This window comes from Ovis aries, chromosome 26 (genome assembly GCF_016772045.2).
Source record: "Ovis aries strain OAR_USU_Benz2616 breed Rambouillet chromosome 26, ARS-UI_Ramb_v3.0, whole genome shotgun sequence".
Classification (NCBI taxonomy): domain Eukaryota; kingdom Metazoa; phylum Chordata; class Mammalia; order Artiodactyla; family Bovidae; genus Ovis; species Ovis aries.
Genome location: NC_056079.1, coordinates 32215655 through 32238330, shown reverse-complemented (window position 1 = coordinate 32238330; position 22676 = coordinate 32215655). Strand labels below are relative to the sequence as shown.

The window sequence follows — 22676 nt, the reverse complement described above, 5'->3', positions numbered from 1 at the left end:
CTGGTCTTGAGTAGCTAAGGGTCCTAGATTGGACCAAAAACACCAAACTCAAAACCAAGCATCTTTTAAGAATACCAACAGCAATAAAAATGGGGGCAGTAATCGCTTAAAGACAGATTAAAATAAATATTGAGGCTGGTGACTGGAAGGCCATTGTGTAACCAGATAGGATGAAATTTGATACCACAATAGCCTTTCAGATATGGAGAGAGAGTGAAAGATGGAGGGTCATTTTCTCATCTTTCTCAAAGATTCAAAAGAGAATTTGGTTGCATATGAACGGATTTGGATACTGTAAAGATTAGACATTTTGAAGAACTGTAAGTGTAGTAAGATGGTGTAATATGTTACCAAAGGAAATTCAGGTGATTAAGAAGAAAGGTGAGACCATTGTTTTTCTGGGAGAGTGGGAGGCAGAGAAGTTGCAGATGAGCACAGAGATCTCAGCTTCACAACTCTGAGCCGTCAGTGTTTGCACTTATAGAATACCTCTGGGTTTCCTAAGCACTTTTCGGCTTTTTGTAACGGACTGGAAAATTTGAGCAATGCTGTTACTGGTTAAGTATTTCTGTTTTTTTTGAGATTCGTCTTAAAGATGACATTGGGGCTTTATTGGAAACCCTCCCACCTCCAAACTGGCAGAGGCCCCTCCCACCCAGTATAGGAAACTGATAGCTCAGTGTCCAGGACGGGTGATCTATGGGCTCTGGAAGAAGTAACTCCAGCCTGTTCACAGCGGGGGAATGGAGTGACTCAAAAGGGGAGGGTGCATCACAGTCACGGTTCCTGTGATGTGAAAGGTGTGCTTTTTGTGATATGATTTGATGGTGATTTCATTTACAAGGCATTCAGTTAGCAATGCGGAAAGTTCTCACTGCCTTTCTCCCCCTTGTTTTTAAAGTTCATCCATACTTTTAGTAATTATTTTTTAATACCTACTATTTTTGAGGCACTGGGTAGACAGCATAAACAGTGATCCCTGCTTTCAGGAAGCCCAGAGCCTTCTGGGGAGATAGACAGTAAACACACCATGAATATTCATTGGAAGGATTGATGCTGAAGCTGAAGCTTTAATACTTTGGCCACCTGATGCGACAAGCTGACTCAGTGGAGAAGACCCTGATGCTGGGAAAGATTGAGGGCAAGAATATAAGGGAGTGACAGAGGATGAGATAGTTGGATGGCATCACCGACTCAATGGACATGAATTGGAGCAAACTCTGGGAGATAGTGAAAGACAGACAAGTCCGGTGTGCTGCAGTCCACAGGGTCTCAAAGAGTCAGACACAACTTAGCGACTGAACACAGATGAACACAAAGATGAGTAATCTTGTGCTGCGATGAGTGTGGTAGAGGAAGAGAGCAGGATATCATAAGAGAAAAGAGCAAAGATTGCAGATGGCCTCTCTGAGGCAGAGACCTGGAGGAATTTTTCCAGTGAAAAGTAGAGGAAGGGGAGCAGCCTGTGCAGGGCCCTGAGGCAGGAAGACCTGGGAAGCTGGAGAGGTTGCCTAGGTTGAGGCTGAAGAGGAAGGCCGGGCCTCCTTTAAGAGCAATGGAAACCGCGGAGCGTTGAAAGCAGAGGGGTGACGTGATCCAGTTTATGAAAGTCTGGCTATCTGATGTAGAGCAGATTTGGAGCAGGTTTAGCCTGGAACCTGACAGGTGGGCTGGGAGGCTCTGGCAGGAGTAGGGTGACAGGCGTGGGCACGGACAGAGGTGGGTGGCTTTCAGAAATATTTCTGAGGTTCAGTTGGCCTTACTGGTGGTGGATTGGATGTGGGTGGGGGAGAGTGAGAGGAAGTGATAAGAACGAACAAATAAAATAAGGAGAACTTGCTGTTGAACGTGAACCAGGAAACGGTGACGGCTTGCTTTCCCCAGCAGTCACCGTGATACAAGAGTGAGGTCAACATGTCTTGGCAAAGACAACATAGGCCATGATGCCTGTGTGTCGAGTCTTCCGTTGGAGCAAATGAGTTGGAGCAAATGAGTAGGAAACCCCATCGAAACCAGGGCGTGTACATGTGTGTCCTGAAGTGTTTGCAGTTTTAGCACAGGCCAAGTCTTTGTTCTGTAATAGCGTAACTGATGTGACCTCACCGGTTGCACCAACACGGCGGGTGGAGTCACTGCCACAAGGAACAGAGGACCAAGAAAAGAAAAAATAAATGATACACAACACGAAGGGAAGTAAACCCGTCAATGAAAAACACAGCTTTGGAGGCAAGTAAGTCAACCATTCCAACCATGTAAAGGTTTTTCTCATCAGGGGAAGGTGAATGTACAAAAGAGCCTTGTTTGGCTTAACTTCCCTTTGGTTACAAAGACCTCTGTTGTATATCTACAACCACCATCAGAGGAAGGTTTTTTATAAATAGTATCTCTGTCATTTTAATTGTAGTTATTAACTTAAAAATGTTATGATGACATTAAAAACAATACACGTGCTTATTAAACTGTCATCAGCTCCAACCTGTATTTGCTGACATCATCCTTCCATCCCCCTGGACAATAATCTTTGGTCTCCATTTCGCTGCTCTGGTTTTTAATTGCTCTATGTCTGAGAAAGCTGCTTCTCACCCTGTACATTGGGAAGGATGCTGGCCGTGGTTTAGCTCTAGATGAGGCATTTAAGGCCTTATTTCATCTCACAACCAGGCCCTGGGTGGCCTTTGGTTCAGAACCTACTTGGATCTCTAAGCCTCAGGGCCTTTGAATTCCAGCAGGGTTAACAACCAGAACCTTGATCAGCCTTTGAAGAAAACCAGCATCTGTGTGGAAATACTTGGTGAGCGGGTTGTGCTTCCCTGAAGGTGTCCTAGGTCGGACCTCGTGCCGCAGCTGGCCCAGCAGGAGACCAGGCCAGCTGGCCCTCTTTCCCCTTGTCCAGGGCCCACTTCCATCTCTTCATTTGCTGTGTGACCCAGCCCAGGTGTTCTGACATCTCTGAACGGGCAAGTAAGTGGTTACAGTCCTTGGAGACATAGGGCAGGCGGTCATTTGCCAGTGGGATGTGGAGAAGTGTTTAATCTTTGTTAAACACTTCTACCCCCACAGACTGGGGCCCCACCAGGCTCCTCTGTCCATGGGATTCTCCAGGCAAGAATACTGGAGTAGGTTGCCATTCCCTTCTCCAAGGGATCTTCCCGACCCAGGGATCGAACCTGGGTCTCCCGCATTGCAGGCAGAATCCTTACCGTCTGAGCCACCAGGGAAGACTCTGCTTCTTGGTGGGGAAGCAGAGCATCTGACTCTTCTGGTTAAGGTGAGTCCCAAGGAGGAAAAAAGAAAACCCATATACCGAGAGCATTTCAAAATCCTATTCTAACAACAAACTTCAGTAAGAATGAAGAGTTCCTTTCGTGTAAGAGGAAACCCCACAGCCTGGTGCTGTGGGAGGCAGCACCCTTGAAGAAACAGCCTATCCCTCACACAGGACACGGTACTCACAAGAGGATCACAAGAGAATCACAAGAGACCTTTTCAGATCAGGCCTTCTGTTGGCCGTGGTGGTTCTCCCCAGGGTAGCCGCATCTCTTGTAATAAACAAGAAGTTTAATATTAGTGCTCTAATTTCAAAAATTTGTTGTTGTCGTTCAGTTGCTCAGTCGTGCCCAACTCTGCAACCCCATGGACTGCAGCACCCCAAGCCTCCCCGTCCACCATCAACTCTCGGAGTTTGCTCAGTTGCATGTCCATTGAGTCGGTGATGCCATCCAACCATCTCATCCTCTGTCTCCCCCTTCTCCTCCCACCTTCAATCTTTCCCAGAATCAGGGTCTTTTCCAGTGAGTCAGCTCTTTACATCATGTGGCCAAAGTATTGGAGCTTCACCTTCAGCATCAATCCTTTCAATGAATATTCAGGGTTGATTTCCTTTAGGATTGACAGGTTTGATCTTGCAGTCCAAAGGGACTCTCAAGAGGCTTCTCCAACACCACAGTTTGAAAGCATCAATTCTTCGGCCGCCCTCGTCCTTCTTTATGGTCCAACTCTCACATCCATCCATGCATGACTACTGGAAAATCCAGAGCTTTAGCTATTTGGACCTTTGTCAGCAAAGTGATATCTCTGCTTTGTAATATGCTGTCTGGGTTTCTCATAACTTTTCTTCCAAGGAGCAAGCATCTTTTAATTTCATGGCTGCAGTCACCATCTGCAGTGATTCTGGAGCCCAAGAAAATAAAATCTGTCACTGTTTCCACTTTTTCCCCTTCTGTTTTGCCATGAAGTGATGGAACCAGATGCCATGATCTTCGGTTTTTGAAAGCTGAGTTTTAAGCCATCTTACATTTAGCCGAGTAGATTAGAGATGAAGGGTGGCCTCGGTGTGAACTTGGGGTCTGGCTTGCTTAGCACCAGAGAAGCAGGTCACCTGCAGCTCGGGGGCTCGCTGGTGCCTTTGGCAAAGGAGCCGCTTTTAGGCACTAATGAGATGAGAAATTCCTTTCCTGCAGAGAGAGGCGTGTAGATAATCTGTTAGAGAGAAATCAAGGGCTTTCGTCTCCAGGGTGTCCCTGAAGGACACATTTAGGAATGTGCCCATGGGGAGAAAAAAGGCAGCTGGAATTAAGTGTCTTTTCCTGAACGCTGCCCTCCCTAGTGGAGCTGAGGGAACAGGTTTTATAAGAAATGCCAGAAAAACTTTCTAGAGGTGTGACGGCTGCACGCTTCATTTTTAAACTTCTTGTTTATTAAAAGAGATGTGGCTAGCCCAGGGAGAGCCACCACGGCCTCCAGAAGGCCTGGTCTGAAAAGGCCTCTTGTAATCCAGAGTACCATGTCCTGTGTGAGGGACAGGTGGGCCCCAGGGCTGTTTCTTCAAGGGTGCCGCCTCCCATAGCACTGGGCATTCTTACTGAAGTTTGTTGTTAGAACTGGATTTTGAAATGCTCTCAGTATGTGTTTTCTTTTCCCCTCTTCCTTGGGACTCGCCTTGATAACCAGATGAGTCAGATGCTCTGCTTCCCCACCAGGAAGCAGAGTCTCCCCTGGTGGCTCAGATGGTAAAGATTCTGCCTGCAATGCGGGAGACCCAGGTTCGATCCCTGGGTCGGGAAGATCCCCTGGGGAAGGGAATGGCAACCCACTCCAGTATTCTTGCCTGGAGAATCCCATGGATGGAGGAGCCTGGCGGGGCCGCAGTCCGTGGGGTCACAAAGAGTCGTTGCACACAACTGAGTGACTAACACACACCCTCCCCACCAGGGGTTCCCAAGGAAAGAAGTGTGAGTCTGTCTGGGGGGCTGAGAGAGGACCGAAAGCTCTTTGATGTCTACTGTGCTGAAGTTTGTTTCTTTCGTCCTGGCCAGGGGGTGGTGAACCAGACCATCTCATTTCCTTTTTCCATCCTTAAGGGTCTCTGTGCCTGAGTGACAAAGGACCCCACGGAGACCCTTCTTTGGCAGATCACATAAAATACATTCAGTTCAGTTCAGTTCAGTCGCTCAGTTGTGCCCGACTCTTTGCAATCCCATGAATCATAGCATGCCAGGCCTCCCTGTCCATCACCAACTCCCGGAGTTCACTCAGACTCACGTCCATCGAGTCAGTGATGCCATCCAGCCATCTCATCCTCTGTCGTCCCCTTCTCCTCCTGCCCCCAATCCCTCCCAGCATCAGAGTCTTTTCCAATGAGTCAGCTCTTCGCATGAGGTGGCCAAAGTACTGGAGTTTCAGCTTTAGCATCATTCCTTCCAAAGAAATCCTTGAGGCAAAAGGCAAGATACCCGATCTGGTGTTAGAACATTAACATTTGTGGCTTTTTACGATATGGTCAAGTAGAACATTGGTAACTAGATGATAGGAGGAGTGGCAGACTGCCTGTTTATAAATGTGTCAATTTTTCTAATTCTTAGCGAATCTTAAAATACTGATGCTTGGTTATTTCCTGTAGTCTTTACCTACAAGGAGTGGAGTATTGCTTTCAACTTAGAAAATATGCCTTGATCCTTACACTTCAGCCAGTTAGGTCATCTTGGCATGTGCCTGAAATCATTTGGGGACTCTCTGTTTCTTCTCTCTCCCACCTCCGTAGAAGTTCTGAAGAGTTCTGAGGGTCATTAAATCTCATGATAAATTACAGGATTACATACTGATCACTTCACTTCACTTCACTTGGAAGGACAGGGAAGCCTGGCATGCTGCAGTCCATGGGGTTGCAGAGTCGGACCCGACTGATCGACTGAACAACAACATGATATTTTGAAATATCATATCTGCTTTTTAATTTTGGAAATTGTATCATACAAACTAATTTTATAATTGAGTTTTTTCTCCACTCCCTTCAAATGCAAATCATTGTTGTTTGTGTTTGATGGTGTCAGTCTGGATCCCTAGGACTACCGTCAGTCTGAACTGTTGGTATCTTAAATTCCCTTCTGAGAACCACGTGCATGGCTGAACAATGGTATACATGCACTCCCCGAATATCATGCAGCCATTAAAAATGGTGGATGTGGGAACTGTATGAGAGCTATATTTAACACACTACAAATAGAATTGCATGTGTTCTCTGGTTATTACCAAGTCATGATCATAGCTAACACCAAGTGTTTATTAAGTGCCAGGCACTATGCTAACCTCTTTACATATATTAAGCCATTTAAGCTCAGGTGGTAAAGAATCCCCTTGCAATGTGGGAGACCTGAGTTCGATCCCTAGGTTGGGAAGATCCCCTGAAAGAGGGCATGGCAACCCACTCCAGTATTATTCGCTGGAGAATCCCCATGGTCAGAGAAGCCTGGTGGGCTACACTCCATGGGGTTGCAAAGAGTCGGGCAGGACTGAGCGACTAAGCACACACAATCTTTGTAAAATCCTTTGTAAGCACCTTATCGTAGGTGCTTTTAGCTTTGTTTCAGAGGAGCCAGAGAAGTCAAGCAACTTGTCTGACGTCTCTCAGTTAAAACATGCAGGAAAAAGACTTCAAGAAAATACATCAAAAGGGAATGGTTGAATTAGCATTAGAGAGAGTCAGTTAAATTTTTTTTCCCTATAACCTGCTTTAATTACTTTCTAAGGGACTTTCTGTAGAGCAAATAGTATGGGAAGATCAAAAGCGTTTTCAACCTGCTTTTTATATGATCTCTCCTTTCCCGTATCATTTTCTAACTTTTTAGGATTGAATTTGGTGGCTACAGATAGCCTTTCAGTGCTGCAGAATGGCTGTTTCAGGGATTAGGGTCGAAAACGAACCATTTGCAATCTTCATAATTTACCACCAAGTAGCTGGCGGTGGGCAGATGGGAAAATCCACCTGGGGAGGGGAGCGGGGCGGCAAGAATGGCTGATCAGTGATTCTGTATTCAGAGTTAGGTAATGAGGACCAGCTATCTTAGTTAGTAACAAAACCTGTTAAACTGCTTAGCTTCTGCCAGGTACATCCCACAAGTTCTAAAGGTCTTAAACGTCTTTGTCCCTGTTTGCTATGCATTGCTTCTGTACTACCAAGAGAAGAGTCTGGACACTTCACCCACGTGGAGTCACTCCTTCTTACAACCCCTTTTAGATATCCTCCCCTGCTGACCCTGCGAGATTCTCAGCCTTATTTTTCTTCCTCAGGGAAGACAGTGAAGGAACTGATTTTTAAAATTTTTCCATCAAGTGCATCCTCCATCTCAAACACATGAAACTCAGGTGCTCTTCTGTTCTTCCTGCTTCTCCCCTCACCCGAGGCCGTAATCCCCTGTGTCTTGAAGTTCAGTTACCATGGGGATGACTCATGCTACAAGTCAGGGTGGAGATATTGCACCGGAAGGGAACTAGGCGGTCCACCCTTGACCCTGGAGCCCATATAGACAGGATCCCTTGAAACGAACACTAACACATTAAAACAAGGAGCTGGTGGTCGTCTTTGCCTTTGTATTTCCTGGAGCTTCCTATGTCTGATGGGAGGGTAGAGCCTTAATTCATTTTGCCGGGTCCCCAAGTAGGTGGTTCTTATAGCCCCTTGTGATTTCACTTAGCTGAGAAACTTCTTTGTGTATAAGTGTAAGTGTTAGTCGCCCAGTCATGCCCGACTCTTTTTGACCCCATGGACTGCAGCCCACCAGGCTCTTCTGTCCGTGAGATTTTCCAGGCAAGGATACTGGAGTGGGTTGCCATTTCCTTCTCTTTGTGTATAACAGTCCTTATTTGTGGGATTCCCTGGTAGTTCAAAGGGTCAAGAGTCTGCCAGCAATGTGGGAGACCCGGGTTCGAACCCTGGGTCGGGAAGATTCCCTGGAGAAGGAAATGGCAACCCACTCCAGTATTCTTGCCTGGAAAATCCCATGGATGGAGAAGTCTGGCAGGCTACATACAATCCATGGGGTCACAAAGAGTCGGACACAACTGAGTGACTTCACACATGTCCTTATCTGTGATGAAATTGTATACGCTCGCAGGAATTTCTTTTCATGTTAAATTATTTTCTCACGCTTCATAATCAGAAAGAAAAAACAGCCTTTGATTCAGTGTAACAGACACTCCGTGACCGTCGGGTGAGCCGGTCCCCTCTCCCACTGTCTGGCCTCTTGGCTCTGTGTTTCCAGTGGCCGATGTGCCAGAGCACATGGACCACGTCTTTGTAGCCATTATTTCCCTGTCTCCGCCTTGGATCTCTGAAGCTGTCTTTTTTTTTTTTCTTTGTCTACCCTGTGGAATGTTTTAAAGGAAAAAACACGTCTGCTTCAGCTGCAGACAGATTATTTTGGAGGCGTACCGGCCCGTCCTTTACACAACCGTAAGCCCGCACGTCTGCTGGGATGCACTGCGAGACCTTTCATTTCCCCAGAGCAGAAACCACACTGCCCACATTCCGATGGAGGGCCCCTGGGATCAGCTTTCCTTGTCCTGAGAAACCTACATGCTGAGGCAAACCAGCCCTGAGAATTGCTTATGGTTGGGTTGTTTTAGCCGTTTCAAAACTTGAGTGTTTAAACACCCAGGAGATTTGACAACGCGTGTCTGGACTCCAGTCCCCCAGCCAGGCCCCTTGGGAGGCAGGCCCTGTGTCCTGCATTCTGTATGCTTTCCTTCTTGTACTCTGTTCATTTTCTTTTTTTACATTCCCTTGCTGCTTTCTTCATAAGACATCTTTTTGAAAGGGTAAAAGCCTGAAATGAACTTTTCTGTATTTTTAGCTGTTTAGCCTTATGTTTGACCAAGAAGACCTCAAACCAAAAAACCCCCAAACAGTTGGGCAGCCTGTTTGGATAACAGGCATTTTTTGGCTTGAATGTTTATTCCCAAGACCCTCGCTGTCAGTAATGCCTAACGCGGCTCCTGCGGCATTACTGACACCTCGCCTGACTGAGGGACATGGAGATTAAAGTTTCATTTTGGACCATTTTGTATGATTGGATTTTTACCCTATGCCTGTTATTACTTTTTCATTTGTTTGTTTACAGAGGTATACTTTATCAATTTGTTGTAGGTCATAGCATAGGAGAAAAGGTTTTTCTGTGAAACAAAGATTAAAGTTAGTATAGTTTCCACAAAGTCATAAAGTTGTAAACCATACTCGTCGGTTCATTCAGTTCCATGTAATTGATTCCTGTTGATCTGGACGAAGTAAATAGGTTTTTCAGTCGAGTTTTGTCATTTATTGGGTTTCCCAGGTGGTGCAGTGATAAAGAATCAGCCTGCCAATGTAGGAGACGAGAGTTTGATCCCCGGGTCAGGAAGATCCCCTGGAATAGGAAATGGCAACCCATTCCAGTATTCTTGCCTGGAAAATTCCAGGGACAGAGGACCCTGGAGGGCTACAGTCCACGGTGTCGCAAAAAGTCAGACATGACTGAGCACAGCACAGCAAAATTTTTGTCATTTGTTACTTGGTTTAGTGGTGTTATCTAAAGGCTATCAGAAACTTACATTTGTTAAGAAAAGTTCTTTTTACGAGTCTTCTTGAAAATCTTCATTCTGTAAAAGCATCATTGTAAAATCACAGTTGCTGTTATTACTTTAAAATATAGTTTATATGTGTGTCCTATCACTTGCTATATATTCAAAGATCCTCTTAACTTTGGAAGATCTAAATTTTAATTATAAGTAAAGATGACTGCTTATAGAGGGGATCCTTTTACTTTTCACTTTTTTGCTAGGTTGCAGGATTTTTTTAAGAATAGAGGCTTAAAAATAAACCTTCTGCATTAGAATTATGGCTTTCTGTCTGTACTCTGCCCTTTGTACTGGGAAAACCCAGCCCTAATTTCTGAGATAACTCAAACTTTCTGGGCTGACGTGAAGGGTGGTACTGGGTCCTACCCAGGCTGACATCACGTGCTATGTGGCCACACTGGGACCTGATTATTTATGAATTACTTCCCTGACATGCTGGACTTAAGTGCACTGAAAATCAAACTCACAGAAACACTGAAAAACTGAACCGATGCTTCAGTATTGAAACCCACAAATACGTCCTGGTTTGAAATTTTTTAGGGTGAGACATTTCTGGATCATGGTTTTCATGAACTATCAAGTTATGCTTGTTTCAAAACTCCCTTGCTTCAGCTGTGTGGATTTAATGGTCAGGATAATGTTGCTGAAACGGTTCCTGTCTTCCTTTCTAGCTTTGATAAATCCAGCACAGATTGAGAGGGCGCTGCCTCCTTGCCTGTGATTCAGCCTGCCTTTCACATCCTTAAATAGCCCAGTGGTTGTTCTTGGCTATCTGGCTTTTGGTTTGGGGTTTGCTGGTGATAATAAGCGACAGAAACAGTCAAAAGTGCATGTTCACACCTCCTGGTGGTGTTGGAAATTTCCAAAACAAATCCCATTCTTGTGCCCAGGGACTGAACCCATGGATCAGGTGGTAATAGGCCCTCGGGGAGGATCCTGGGGTTGGCTGCAGTTTCATTCAGAATAAACAGGCTTTGGTGTTGATACTTTGGGGAAGGCAGCCCCATCCAGGGGAATGGGCAAGTGGTATTCTTTGAAGGTCGGGAGTCTCTGCATCCCCTGAGAGGGTGAGCAGAGCGACTGTGTGAAAGAGCTGGGAGGAGGCCCTGGTGGAGACGTGAGGTCTCCCCTTGTAGCCTGTGTAGTCATTTGAGCGTCAGAGTTCAGCTCTCAGCAACTTCCCCTTTTCAGGTGCCTACCCTTGGTATTTACTAAGGCTAGCCACTCCTCATCACCAGGGCTACCATGTCAGCACATGACTGTCAGGAGAGAAAGATACAAATAATCCTCTCAACATCTAAATGACAGATATGCAAACTGTTCTCCTAGAGGCCCTGGAGGTGTAATGGAAAGACACCAGGCTGGCAGGCGAGGCTGTCTGTAAAGCCTGTACATCTCCCTTCCCCTCCAGCTGTGAACTGTAGTTTTGAAAATCCTAAACGCTTTCTTCTAAAGATCCAAAACTGCAGTTCCCACCATGTTCTCAGGTCTTGGTTGTATTTTGCCAACCCAGTATAAGTCTGGCCTTTACTTACAGCCTTGTGACTTAGGGCTGAGGTCGGCGATAGGGGCTTTCCCCCTTCTTGTCTTTTGACTTAGAACATTTAAATTGGAAGCTTAAGCCTCCCTCAAAAAGAATGTTAATTCCAGCCCTTTTTTTTCCTGTGTATCGTAAAAGATGGCCCAGCCAGGATGAGTTCAGAGAGTGCTAAGTTGGAATCTTGGTGTAGAGAAAGGAGCTTTGGGGAGATTGCAGAGCTGGTTCAAAGTCCTGGCTGTGCCTTTTAACAGTTGCAAGACCTTGTACAAGTTACCTAACTTGTGAGCCTCAACTTTCCTCATCTGTAAAGTGGGTATATCTGTAAAGTGGGTATACTGTCCACTTCATGCCATTCTCATGATACTTAAAGGAGGACATTTCTCAGTGTGTTTCTGCTTCCCTCTGCGCCTTTAAGTGCAGAATGAGCTAAGACAGTGGGGGCAGCAATCCACCGGGTGAGTAAGACAAGCTGAAGGTGAAAGAGGAAATTGTGTTTATTTGGGCAAAACCATCATTTCCTTAAAGTCCATAGCCCTCAGCTCTTAAATAGGTCACTGAAAAGAGCCTCAGAGTGTGATTCTCAGCGTGTGAGCGTGACCCCGGGGGTGGCTGTGGGGAGGCCCTGTATTTGGAGTTGTTTGTTCAGTGGAAATCGTGCCATTTACTGGGCTCATATTTTTGCAATTCACCCGATGGAACACACCAAGGAGAGGTTTCCTTCCTCTGCAGTTTGTCTTTCATGGGCTGATAGAATATCATTTGCCGTATCGTGAGGTTGCTTGCAAAGGACCAAGTGAAATGCTTGAATCATGCTTGAAACTGCTTTTTCTGATCATTAAGCTGGAGATGAGAGTCTCCTCTCAGGTTCTTGTTTTTTCCCATTGTGGTAAAATACATGTAACAGAAGTGACCATTTTAACCATGTTTCGTGTTCTGTGGCATTACTTACTTTCACATTGTTGTGCGACTTTCCCCACCACCCAGGTCCAAAACCTTTTATCCCCCAGCTGACGCTCTGTACCCGTGACACACTAACTCCTCATTCAGCCCCACCCCCAGCGCCTGGCACCCACTGTTCTCTTTCCTGTCTCTGATTTTGGCTCGTCGAGGGGCCTTAAGCTACCCTCGTGGCTCAGACGGTAAAGAGTCTGCTTGCAGTGCAGCAGACCCGGCTTCTGTCCCTGGGTTGGGAAGATCCCCTGGAGAAGGGAATGGCCACCCACTCCAGTATTCTTGCCTGGAGAATCCCATGGACACAGGAGCCTGACAGGATGTCGTCCATGGGATCGCAAAGAGTCGGGCACAACTGAGCGAGGAACACTTTCACCCAGGGGAAGCCTCGCATCCCTGGCATCATGCAGTGTTTGCCACTTTGTTTCTGGCTTATTTCACCCTTTTTTAAAAAAATAGTTATTTTTCACTCTGTTTTGCAGTTTCCATTACTCCCTGGCAGGGACTGTTCTACAAACTCTTGCTTTTCTCTGAGATACTCTTGTAAATTTGCACTTTATCTTTGTAACTGTTTTACCCCTTTGAAGGAAGAAACCAGTCAGAGCCAGTCATAGGAAATGATCTGATGGAATGTGTCTATTATTCTTGAAAATAACTCTCTACTCAGTCAGGATTTTAGGTGACTATACACTAAGTACCACTGGAGAAGGAAATGGCAACCCTTTTTAGTATTCTTGCCTGGAGAATTCCATGGACAAAGGAGCCTGGCGGGCTACAGTCTGTGGGATTGCAAAGAGTCGGACGTGACTGAGTGACTGTCACTCATACACTAAGCACAGAATCAGATCCTGTACTGCCTAGTGGATGTCTTCCTGGAAATAAAACTACGAGTTCTGCCCTCCCCTCCCCTCCCCTCTCCCCCCATTCCCCAAAGAAGGGAGCATAGCATGTGTTTCTATATGAGGCTGGCAGTAGCAGAGAGGAGATACCACATAAAGGACTGTGAGTGTTGTTTTAGGCTCTTGAATTCAAAGGTAACCTCTCAGCCTTTCTCCTCCTAGGTGGTACACCTTGAAATCCAAACCGGGGAAGAAGGATAAAGAGCGAGGAGAAATTGAGGTTGACATCCAGTTTATGAGAAACAACATGACTGCGAGCATGTTTGACCTTTCCATGAAAGACAAGTCTCGGAACCCGTTTGGGAAACTGAAGGACAAGATCAAGGGCAAGAATAAGGAGAGCGCGTCTGATACGGTGTCAGCCATCGTCCCCCACGTGACGCCCTTGGCTGACAGTGATGACGAGTCTCCTTCCAAAGACAAGAAGAAGAAGTCAAAGATCAAGACCTTGTTTTCCAAGTCCAACCTGCAGAGAACACCGCTTTCCCAGTCCATGTCCGTCCTGCCGACCTCAAAGTCAGACAAAGTGATGCTTCGTCCTGGAGACTTCGAGTCCCGGTGGGAGGACGATGACGAGGACAAGCCCTCCTCTGCCTCGGATGGTGAGTCTCCTCCTCCTCCTTCTCACTTGGCTTCTCCCCCTCCTTTGCTTTGGGAGAGAAGAAACGAACAAATCTTGGTGGTGGCGGGGGGATGGTGATGATGATGGTGGTGGGGATGGTGTAGATGGTGGTGGTTACAGTAATGGTGATGGGGATGATGTTGGGGGATGGTGTAGATGGTGGTGGTTACAGTAGTGGTGATGATAATGGTGGGGACTGTGCTTTTACTGATGGTGCTGGAGATGCTGGTGCTGGTGCCAATGGTCATAGTGATGATGATGGTGGGTACTTAAGAGTACTAACTAAGGTTAGGAAGCCTTCTCTAAGTCCTCTAGTTTCTGGTGCTGCTGCTGCTAAGTCGCTTCAGTCGTGTCCGACTCTGTGCGACCCCATAGACGGCAGCCCACCAGGCTCCGCCGTCCCCGGGACTCTCCAGGCAAGAACACTGGAGTGGGTTGCCATTACCTTCTCCAATGCATGAAATTGAAAAGTCAAAGTGAAGTTGCTCAGTCGTGTCCGACTCTTAGCGACCCCATGGACTGCAGCCCACGAGGCTCCTCCATCCATTGGATTCTCCAGGCAAGAGTACTGGAATGGGGTGCCATTGCCTTCTCCCCTCTAGTTTCTAGGAATGTGTAAATTCCTTTCTCATAATGTCTGGCTCTATAACTGTTGAGCATTCGTACAAGCTTTTGGGGCTGGCATGCAATATTTTTGTTTTGCTTTTTTGTTTTTAGATAAAGGATAAAACCATAGAACCTTACAATAATTCTGATAGTTCATCAGTTCACCAGGTATTATATTGAGCTTCCATGAAATACATTCCTAATGAAAGCTGAGGAATCCAGTTCCATTAACTCTGAATTAACTAGGTATTTTAAAATTCAGTGACCAGTTCCCTACTACTGGCCAGATTCTGCAACCCAGCCAAGAGCGCTGCCCTTCTCCCTGGTTCTTGCAGAGTTTCTTGACCTCAGCACCACTAACAGTTGGGGTGGATAGCTCTTTGTTACTGGAGCCTTCCTGTATTTTGCGGCATCTCTAGCAGCATCCTGGCCTGCTGGATGCCAGTAGCACACCCCGCTCAGCTGTGACAACCAAAAAAAGGACTCAGGTGCTGCTTTCCCTTAATTTCTAACCCCCTCGGTTCTTGGGTCTTCTCCCTGCAGTCTTGTCTCACAAGAGGACAGCAAGCGCGGATCCTAAGCAGCTGAACCAGGTCAGCTTCAGTCTCCCCAAGAAGGAAGGCCTCTCCTTCCTGGGCGGCCTCCGGTCTAAGAACGATGTCCTCTCCCGCTCGAACGTCTGTATCAATGGGAACCACGTCTACGTGGAGCCGCCCGAGGCCAAGACGGAGACCAAGGACAACTCCCCCTCCCCCTCCCCATCCCCTCAAGACCTCAGGAAGAAGCGGTGGTTCTCATCTATGGAAAACCTGGCCTCTCGGCCTTGGAGGGAGCCTGGGGAAGTAGGCGCGGTGCCTTCTGAGTCTTCCACAAAGGACGCCCTCAAGTCTATGTCCCTGCCGTCCTACCAGCCACAGGTCAGCAGGGACCTTGGGGAGAATGCGGCCCCAGCAACCTTGGAGGCTGCAAAGGAAACCAAAGAGAGCAAGAAACAGGAGAACAAGAAGCCGGCTCTGCTCTTCCTGGTGCCGGGAAGGAAGGACACGGCCAAGGGCAGCGAGGGCGAAAGCCCCCCTGCTGCCGCCTCTGGGAAGGAGAGGGAGGGAGTGCCCGCTGCGCTCAGGGCCGGGGAGCACCAGCCGGGGCCTGCCGATGACCTTGTGAAGAGATCGGACAAAGAGGCTGTGCCTGTTGCCTCTGGACTAGGCCAAGCGCCGAACCCCTTTGAAGACGAGCAGCTCCCAGAACCAGAAGCTGACCCAGAGCCCAAGGCTGCACCTGTCCCACCTGTTTTCTCGCCCAGGGCTCCCCAGACCAGAGCTGTGAAACCCCGGTGAGTCTCGGCCCTCCCTGTGGGGGCCCTGGCAGCCAGGCCTACTGTAGAGCAGGCCTTGCTTGTTGGTCTATGGTGGTCCCTGTAGCTGCCGGGGGTTTATTAGTCTAAGTTGCTCTTAGCCAGCCCCTGTGTGTCCCAGCCCGGGGCCTCTGCCAGCAGGCGTGGTCTGTCCCTTGTCTGGCCTATCCCCCGTAAGTATCTTTGCCCCAGATATCTTGGCCACAAGTGTTTCCCCTGCAAATATTTTTTGCTTCTGGCAAAAGTACGCAGGACTGGTCTGTCCATCTCAGTGAGATAAGCAGAGCTCAGTAGAGCACCCAGGTTTTTGTAGCAGATTCTGAGTGTCAGGGTCTGGGAAAAACAACAGATTTGCGTGGTGGTGGTGTGTGCCAAACTGGGGATCAGTCCACTCTTCCTGCGTATTTCATTGGAGGCAGATGTATTCTCTCCTCCTTGCACTTTGGTGTGGGTTTGCTGATACAAGAGCCCCTTGGTCCCCTGTCGAGTGTGCCTGGGTGGTCCTCTGTGTGTTCACTCTGCACCTTGTTGCAAGAGCCTTGGGGGTTCTGCTTTTCGGCATGACTCATATTCACTGTCATGATATTCCTACTGGCTGGGGTGGGAGAGACTTTTTTTTGAGATTCTGCCTATTTTGATTTCACAGACACAGACACACACAGACAGAGACACAGACACAGACACACACAGAGTTCCCCTTCAAAATCTGCCTCTTGCCCTGTGGTGCGCCTCGAATGGCTTTGAGTTTTTTCAGATGGTTTTTTTAATCACCAGAAGAGACTGCAGGCTGTTGCTTTCCCAGGACCTTTCTGTTTCTATTGCAACAGATCTTTCTGTAGCAGATGTGCTTGGTGATAAAAGCTTGCCTTTTATGGGTTAAGTATTGGCATTCCTTCTTTAACTTCTGAAGGTACTGCCCCAATATATATTAAAAAAAAAAAAAATTGGTGTTCCTTCTTTAACTTCTGAAGGTACTGCCCCCAATATATATTTAAAAATATATATATTGGTGTTCCTTCTTTAACTTCTGAAGGTACTGCCCCCAGTATATATTAAAAAATTAAAAAAAAAAAGTTATTGTCTTTGGAAAGACTATAGTTTTACACATCTCTTGCCTCTCATGTTGCATCTGCAACTGACCTGCAGGTTTTATTTTGTCCTTTTTGCAGGCCAGAAGTGTCTCCAGAGGCTCGGCCCGCACCCAGGCCCCCTCCTTCCACTAACTCTGGCCTCTTTCTTTCCACTCTTGCTTCCGGCTCTGGGCAGATACCTGTCTCTTCTAAACCGGGGCTTGACTCAGAGACACCGTCTTCTGAGTCCCCTTCGGGCTCCTCCTCTGTCTCCTCTCCCATAGCGGCCCCCATCTCCACATCCACCCCAATTAAGAACTGGCCCTCTGCAGACCCGGGCCAAGCTGGCTCCGAAGAACCGCCTTCATTCCTGGAACTAGAGCTGGAAAAGGAGACTCAGACCCGAGTTCCAAATATTGATCCCCACGCTGTGGGCTCACTTTCCAAGCAGACACCCGTTCCGGTGACTGGAGAGAGGGAAGACTATTCACCAGGGAAGACCAGTTCTAACGACCTGGCACAGTCTCTCCGTACACAGCCTGAAGAGGGACAAGAAGGAGGGCTTCTGGGGTCTCCCTGGCAAGAACAACAAGGTGATATCGCTTCATCGGACGAGGCCCGAGAAGTAGTATCTGCTCTTGCGCCCGGGAGAGGCAGGAGGGGCAGCCCCGCTGGAAAGCCCCCAAGCAGGGAGGACCCAGACTCTGCGAAGGACGCAGGTGGCGGTGGCAGGCTGAGTCCTGCAGTTAAAGAAGCGGCGCCCCTCCTCCACACGGGGGAGTCGGCCCCCACACCCGACTCCTCAACAACACAGGGACATGAAGAGATGGGTCCGGATGCCCGTGACAGCGGAAAGGATACCATGAAGCAGGCGCTGTTTTCCAAGCAGCTCTCTGCGGAAGAGGCCGGGGAGGAGGCCCCCAGGCTGGTCCATGGGGACAAAGGGGCCCCACAGGAGCCAACGGCACCAGGGGCAGCTCCCAGAAACGCGATGGACACGGGAGACTTCGAGGAGGGGGCGGCCGCGACTGGACCCTCGGCCCTGGCGACTCGTGCTCCCCGCCCCTCCTCCAAGGGGAGCTTCTCAGGGGGTCCCCAGCGGGCGACCGGCTCAGGGAGGGCTGGTCCCCTCTTCAGGAGTCAGGGAGACGACACCCGGATGGCACGGAACCAGAGCAAAGCCAGTGACCACGAAGGTCTGCTGTCCGACCCCCTGCGGGGCCTCCAGGCCCCCTGCGAGGCCAAGCCCCCAGGCGTGGCCCATCTGGACCTGACCCTGCCCTCCATCCCCGAGGTCGAGTCGGAGGACGAGAGAGGCGATCAGCCTGAAGACGGCGGAGGGGCGGCCCTGGTGTCAGGCCAGGGAGAAGGGGCTCCATCCTCCAGCAGGGGGCCCGTCCAGCCTGAGGGGGAGAGGGCGCCCAGGGAGGAGGCTGGCGGGTCAGCAGCAGGAAGCCTGCATGACCCCACGCTGGGAGCACCCAGAGCGCCCGCCCCGGCTTCTGCAGAACAGACCCCAGGCCCCGGCGGCGATGGTGGGAAGGCAGGACCAGCCGGAGATGGGAGCCTGCCTCGGCCTCCAGCTGCTGCCCTGGGGTCCCCTGTGTCCAGCTCCCCCACCCTCCCCCCACTTCCTGCCACACGCTCCTTTCCCCCCTCTGCACACTCTGACACCCCCCACACCAATACAGCAGAATCTCAAAAAAAAGCAACAGCCGAGGGCTCCGCGGGTAACGTGGAAAATCCCGGCAAGAGGAAGCCGCTTCTTCAGGCCCGGGTCTCCCCCTCAGAGACACAGCCGAGCGCTGGAAGCAGGCCGGCCAAGCACAGGTGAGAGCGGTGTGGAGCGGGGGGACCGTCCTCGGGAGTGTACGCCAGCCCCCAGCCCCGACTCCCCACCCCTGCTCCTGTCTCCGGTGTGAGGGCTTGCTCACGCATAGCTGTCCTGGCGGTGTATGTCCCCCACCCCGCCCCGGTGTTGACAGCAGGGCGTCTTTGGGAAGGCCGTCCTCTGGGCTGGAGAGGCTGCTGACCCGCCAGCCTCCTCACTGGGCGCCCTCTCCCCCTCAGGCTGGACGGCCCCCCGCTGGAGGATGGAGCCCCTCCTCCCTCCCCCTCTTGCTTGGAGCAAGAAAGTCGCAGCAGCGGCCATCCTCAGAGGCAGAGTGGGGATTGTCCTGCCCTGTCTGATATGGAGCTCTCCTTGCAGAGAAGCATCAGGAGCTGAGTTTTCTTTCCTGGTCTCAGAGACCAGCTGAGACTTGAGTGGGAAAAGCCAGTCCGGCAGACAGCTTACTCTATAAAAACCCCGCCCGGTGGGAAGCTGGCTTGTCTGTTGGAGCTCTGCAGGGCTCCAGGGCGGAGGTGTGAGCACGCATGTCTCCAGGCTCCCCTGCTGCCTGCCTCGCTGGTTGCCACCCCCTGAGAGAGGTGGTCCCTCCGTGTTGTGGTTCCCGCAGGTCTAAGGGTCCTCTCCCCCTTCTCTTCCAGACTTCATCCCGTGAAGCCGATGAACACCACAGCCCCCAGGGTCTCTAACTCCACCTCGGGAACTGCCGCGATCGTGAGTGAGAACTTGATCAACGAAGCCGGGATGAAGGTATGTCTTCTTGGGGAGCAGCCAGGTTAGTCTGAGTCTCCATGGCAGACAGCTCCCGGGGGCAGTGGGGAACCCTGGGATGACTCAACCACACATCTCTACTTTGGACGATCTTTGGAAGCCCCTACACCTCCCATGGCATACTCAACTTTTCCCCTCGTAGTTATTCGGCTGTTGTTGGATGTGTGTGTGTGTGTGTGTGTGTGTGTGTGTCTCAAGCAACACGATTGGCAACCAGTACTTCTTTTTAATGAGAAGAAAATGTCACCACCCCAACCCCCCACCTCCACCCCGGGTCATGCCAAATAGACATTCTCCTTTTCCCCATGCATCCTTTCGTATCTTTTGGCAAGAAGGTAAAATTCTTGTAGTTGTAACTGTGGCACAGATAGCCTTTTTTTGTAACTTTATTCTGAAGTGATTTCAAACTTGAAAAAAGTTGCAAGCGTAGCACAAAGAACTCCTGTACGCCTTTCACCCCAGTCCACCAGCTTGTTGGCATTTCACCAGATTTGCTTATCATGCTCACCCTCTCCTTCTCCGTTCTCTTTGTATGTACATACATTTTCCCCCCCTGAATTATTTGAGAGTAACTTGCCCACGTCATGCTCCTTTTACCCCTAAATACTTAAGTGTGTAATTCTTAAGAATAAGGACATTTATCAAAATGAAGAAATTTAACAGGCATATCACACTGTTTTCTCATCTGTCATCTGTATTTCAACGTCACCAGTTTGTCCCAGTGGTGGCCTTTCTTCTTTGTTTCCCAGTCCAGGGTCACCAAGAGACCCTGATGTCTTGTCTCAAGGATCTCCTTTATTTTGGAACGGTTCCTCGGCTTTTTTTGTCTTTGGAGACGTTGACCTTTTTCAAGAGTTTAGAACAGTTGTTTGGTAGAATTTTCCCATTTGGGTTTGCCTGACGTCTACTCGTGGTTTGATGGAGGCTGGGTCTTTTTGGCTAGTATTAACTATAGGAAAAACACGCCCTTCCCAGTGCATCGTGTAAAGGGCCCACGGCACCCTGTCCTCTTAGTGGGGTGTTAACTTGGTGACTTAGGTTAGGTGGTGTCCACTGGGTTATTCAGTGCAGAGTAGCTATTTTTTCCCCTTCATAGTTAGTAGGAAATGTGTGAGGAATTCATTTCAGGCCATGCAACCTCCTGCTCTTTGTCAACCTCCCATTCATAGGCCTCAATGTCGACTGATGAATGTAGCAGAAGGATGGGTCTCCAGCTCCATCGCCTGCGTGGAAACCCTCTGAAATCCTCGTGTTCGCTTAGTTTTTAATCATACACACTTCTGCACGTTGCTACTTAATTATTCTTTGAAATGGTTATGCTAGTCTAGACTTACCCACTCCCCAGTTGGGTAATTGGCTATTTAGCTTATTCTCTGTTTTTCGGTATGAATAACACTGTAGTCCGTAGTTTCTTGCATAGGACTTTTCCCTTCTTGTAGTTGACTTCCTTAAGCTGAATTTCCAGGAAGACTATTGCTTGATGAAAGGATCTCTGCTCTGTAAAAAAGCTTGAGTGGCTACCACTGAAAAAAGCAGCTCCTCCCCCAAAAACCAAAGCCACCCCCCACCTCCCACCCCCATGAGTTCTGCTGGGGAGTGTCTCCATCCTGCCCTTTCCAGTTCTAGAACCAGAGGGATTGAGTCCTGCCTTGCTACCAACCTCTTTGTCTTTGACTCATTGTCACACGGACAGAGAAGAATGATCTATTGAGTGACAGGGGACTGTTAATGAGAGGAGATGTGTTGTGTTTCTGACCCTGCAGACTATAGTTGGGAGACATAAACTTCATTTCTGTTTTACTGCAGGTGTCTAGAAGTTTCACTCAATCATAGATTGTACAGTCCCACGGATTCCAGGATGTCAAATAGTTTTTGTGGTTTTTTTGTGTGTTTTTTTTTTTCTGTTTTTGGGGGCAATTCTGGAGCACACCACTTAGCATACAGGATCTAAGTTCCCTGAGCAGGGATCGAACCTGTGCCCCTTGCAGTGGAAGCATGGACTCTAAAACACTGGCACCAGGGAAGTCCCAGTTTTTGTGTTTTTTAAAAACAAAACTTTTGCTCACATGTCCTTCACTCCTGCAGGTGTTTTTAAGTGCGGGGTGATGGGCTGATGCCTCTGGCTCTGTTGCACCTTCCACTCTAGGAACTGGGCTGAAGGTTGTCCCCTGAAAGCCAGAGATCTGAGTTCCGGGTCAAGAGACAGAGTGATAATAAGGAACTGTTACTGAAAACCACTTAGCATCTTCTAGCCATCTTGCCTTCTCCTCCCTGTAGTCCGTGCTAACAGGGCACCAGCCTGAAAATGATCAGCTGTAGCCAGAATTGTGTACCTATGGTCTTTTAGCCCCAGCCTAAAGATGGACTGGCTGTAACTTCACCAGCCCAGCTCGGCTGGCTTCTTTGGTTGTGTTAGAAGCAGCAGCACTTGTCTTCCTGGCATGGATGATATTTACCAGGAAATTGGGCAAAAGAACAGCACGAATGGGACAATAACAAAAACCAGGGTCATTTCGCAGCTCCCCACCCCTCTTCCTTTAACAGTGGAATGCATCTTGGCTCCAAAGAGAAACAAACACCTAGCTTTCAGGAAGTCAGCTAGACCCTTGGTCCCCCGCTCTGTTTACTCATCCAAGCTCACTTAATCAGGGGCTTATCTCCGGGCCCCGACTGACAGTAACTTGCCTTAAAACCAAGGCAACCGTTACTTATGTTGCTCATGATCTGTAAGCCCCGCTGCTGCCCCTCTGCCTGGCTGTAACAGAGCTGTTGGTCCCGGACCAGACCTGGTAACTCCTCTGAATAAATATGGAAGTGTTCCTGGAGACTGCCATTGGCCGGCCATAGAATAGGCGCTTTGTACTAAGGCATAAACAGTACTTATGAAAATAGCTACTCTTTGGAATGTTGCAAAGTGAGAGGGAGGTTAGGGAAAGAAACTGCATGGCTGAAGTTATGGAAACCTAGCTGAATCATTACTTTAATGGCTTTTTCTTTTCTTTTTGGTTATTGTGTTAGGGCCACCATCTTTTATAGATGATTAATAACTAGGAATGTATTATTTATTCAGGTGGCTTCCACACTTCCATTTAAAAATAACACAGCCAACTAGAGCCAAAAGTCTTC

General features: G+C 48.7%; 1 protein-coding gene across 2 annotated transcripts in view; it reads left to right on the top strand.

Moving 5' to 3' along the window:
• Positions 1–22676, top strand: part of RAB11FIP1 (RAB11 family interacting protein 1) — a 35112-nt gene that overhangs the window by 4465 nt on the left and 7971 nt on the right. The window contains exons 2-5 of one of the 2 annotated variants that reach the window (XM_027962502.2): positions 13441–13880; positions 15050–15839; positions 17030–18760; positions 19421–19529. In XM_027962502.2, the coding sequence (XP_027818303.2) occupies positions 13441–13880; positions 15050–15839; positions 17030–18760; positions 19421–19529 (3070 nt within the window). The remainder of the gene's footprint in view (positions 1–13440; positions 13881–15049; positions 15840–17029; positions 18761–19420; positions 19530–22676) is intronic. The other variant, XM_027962503.2, reaches the window with a different exon arrangement.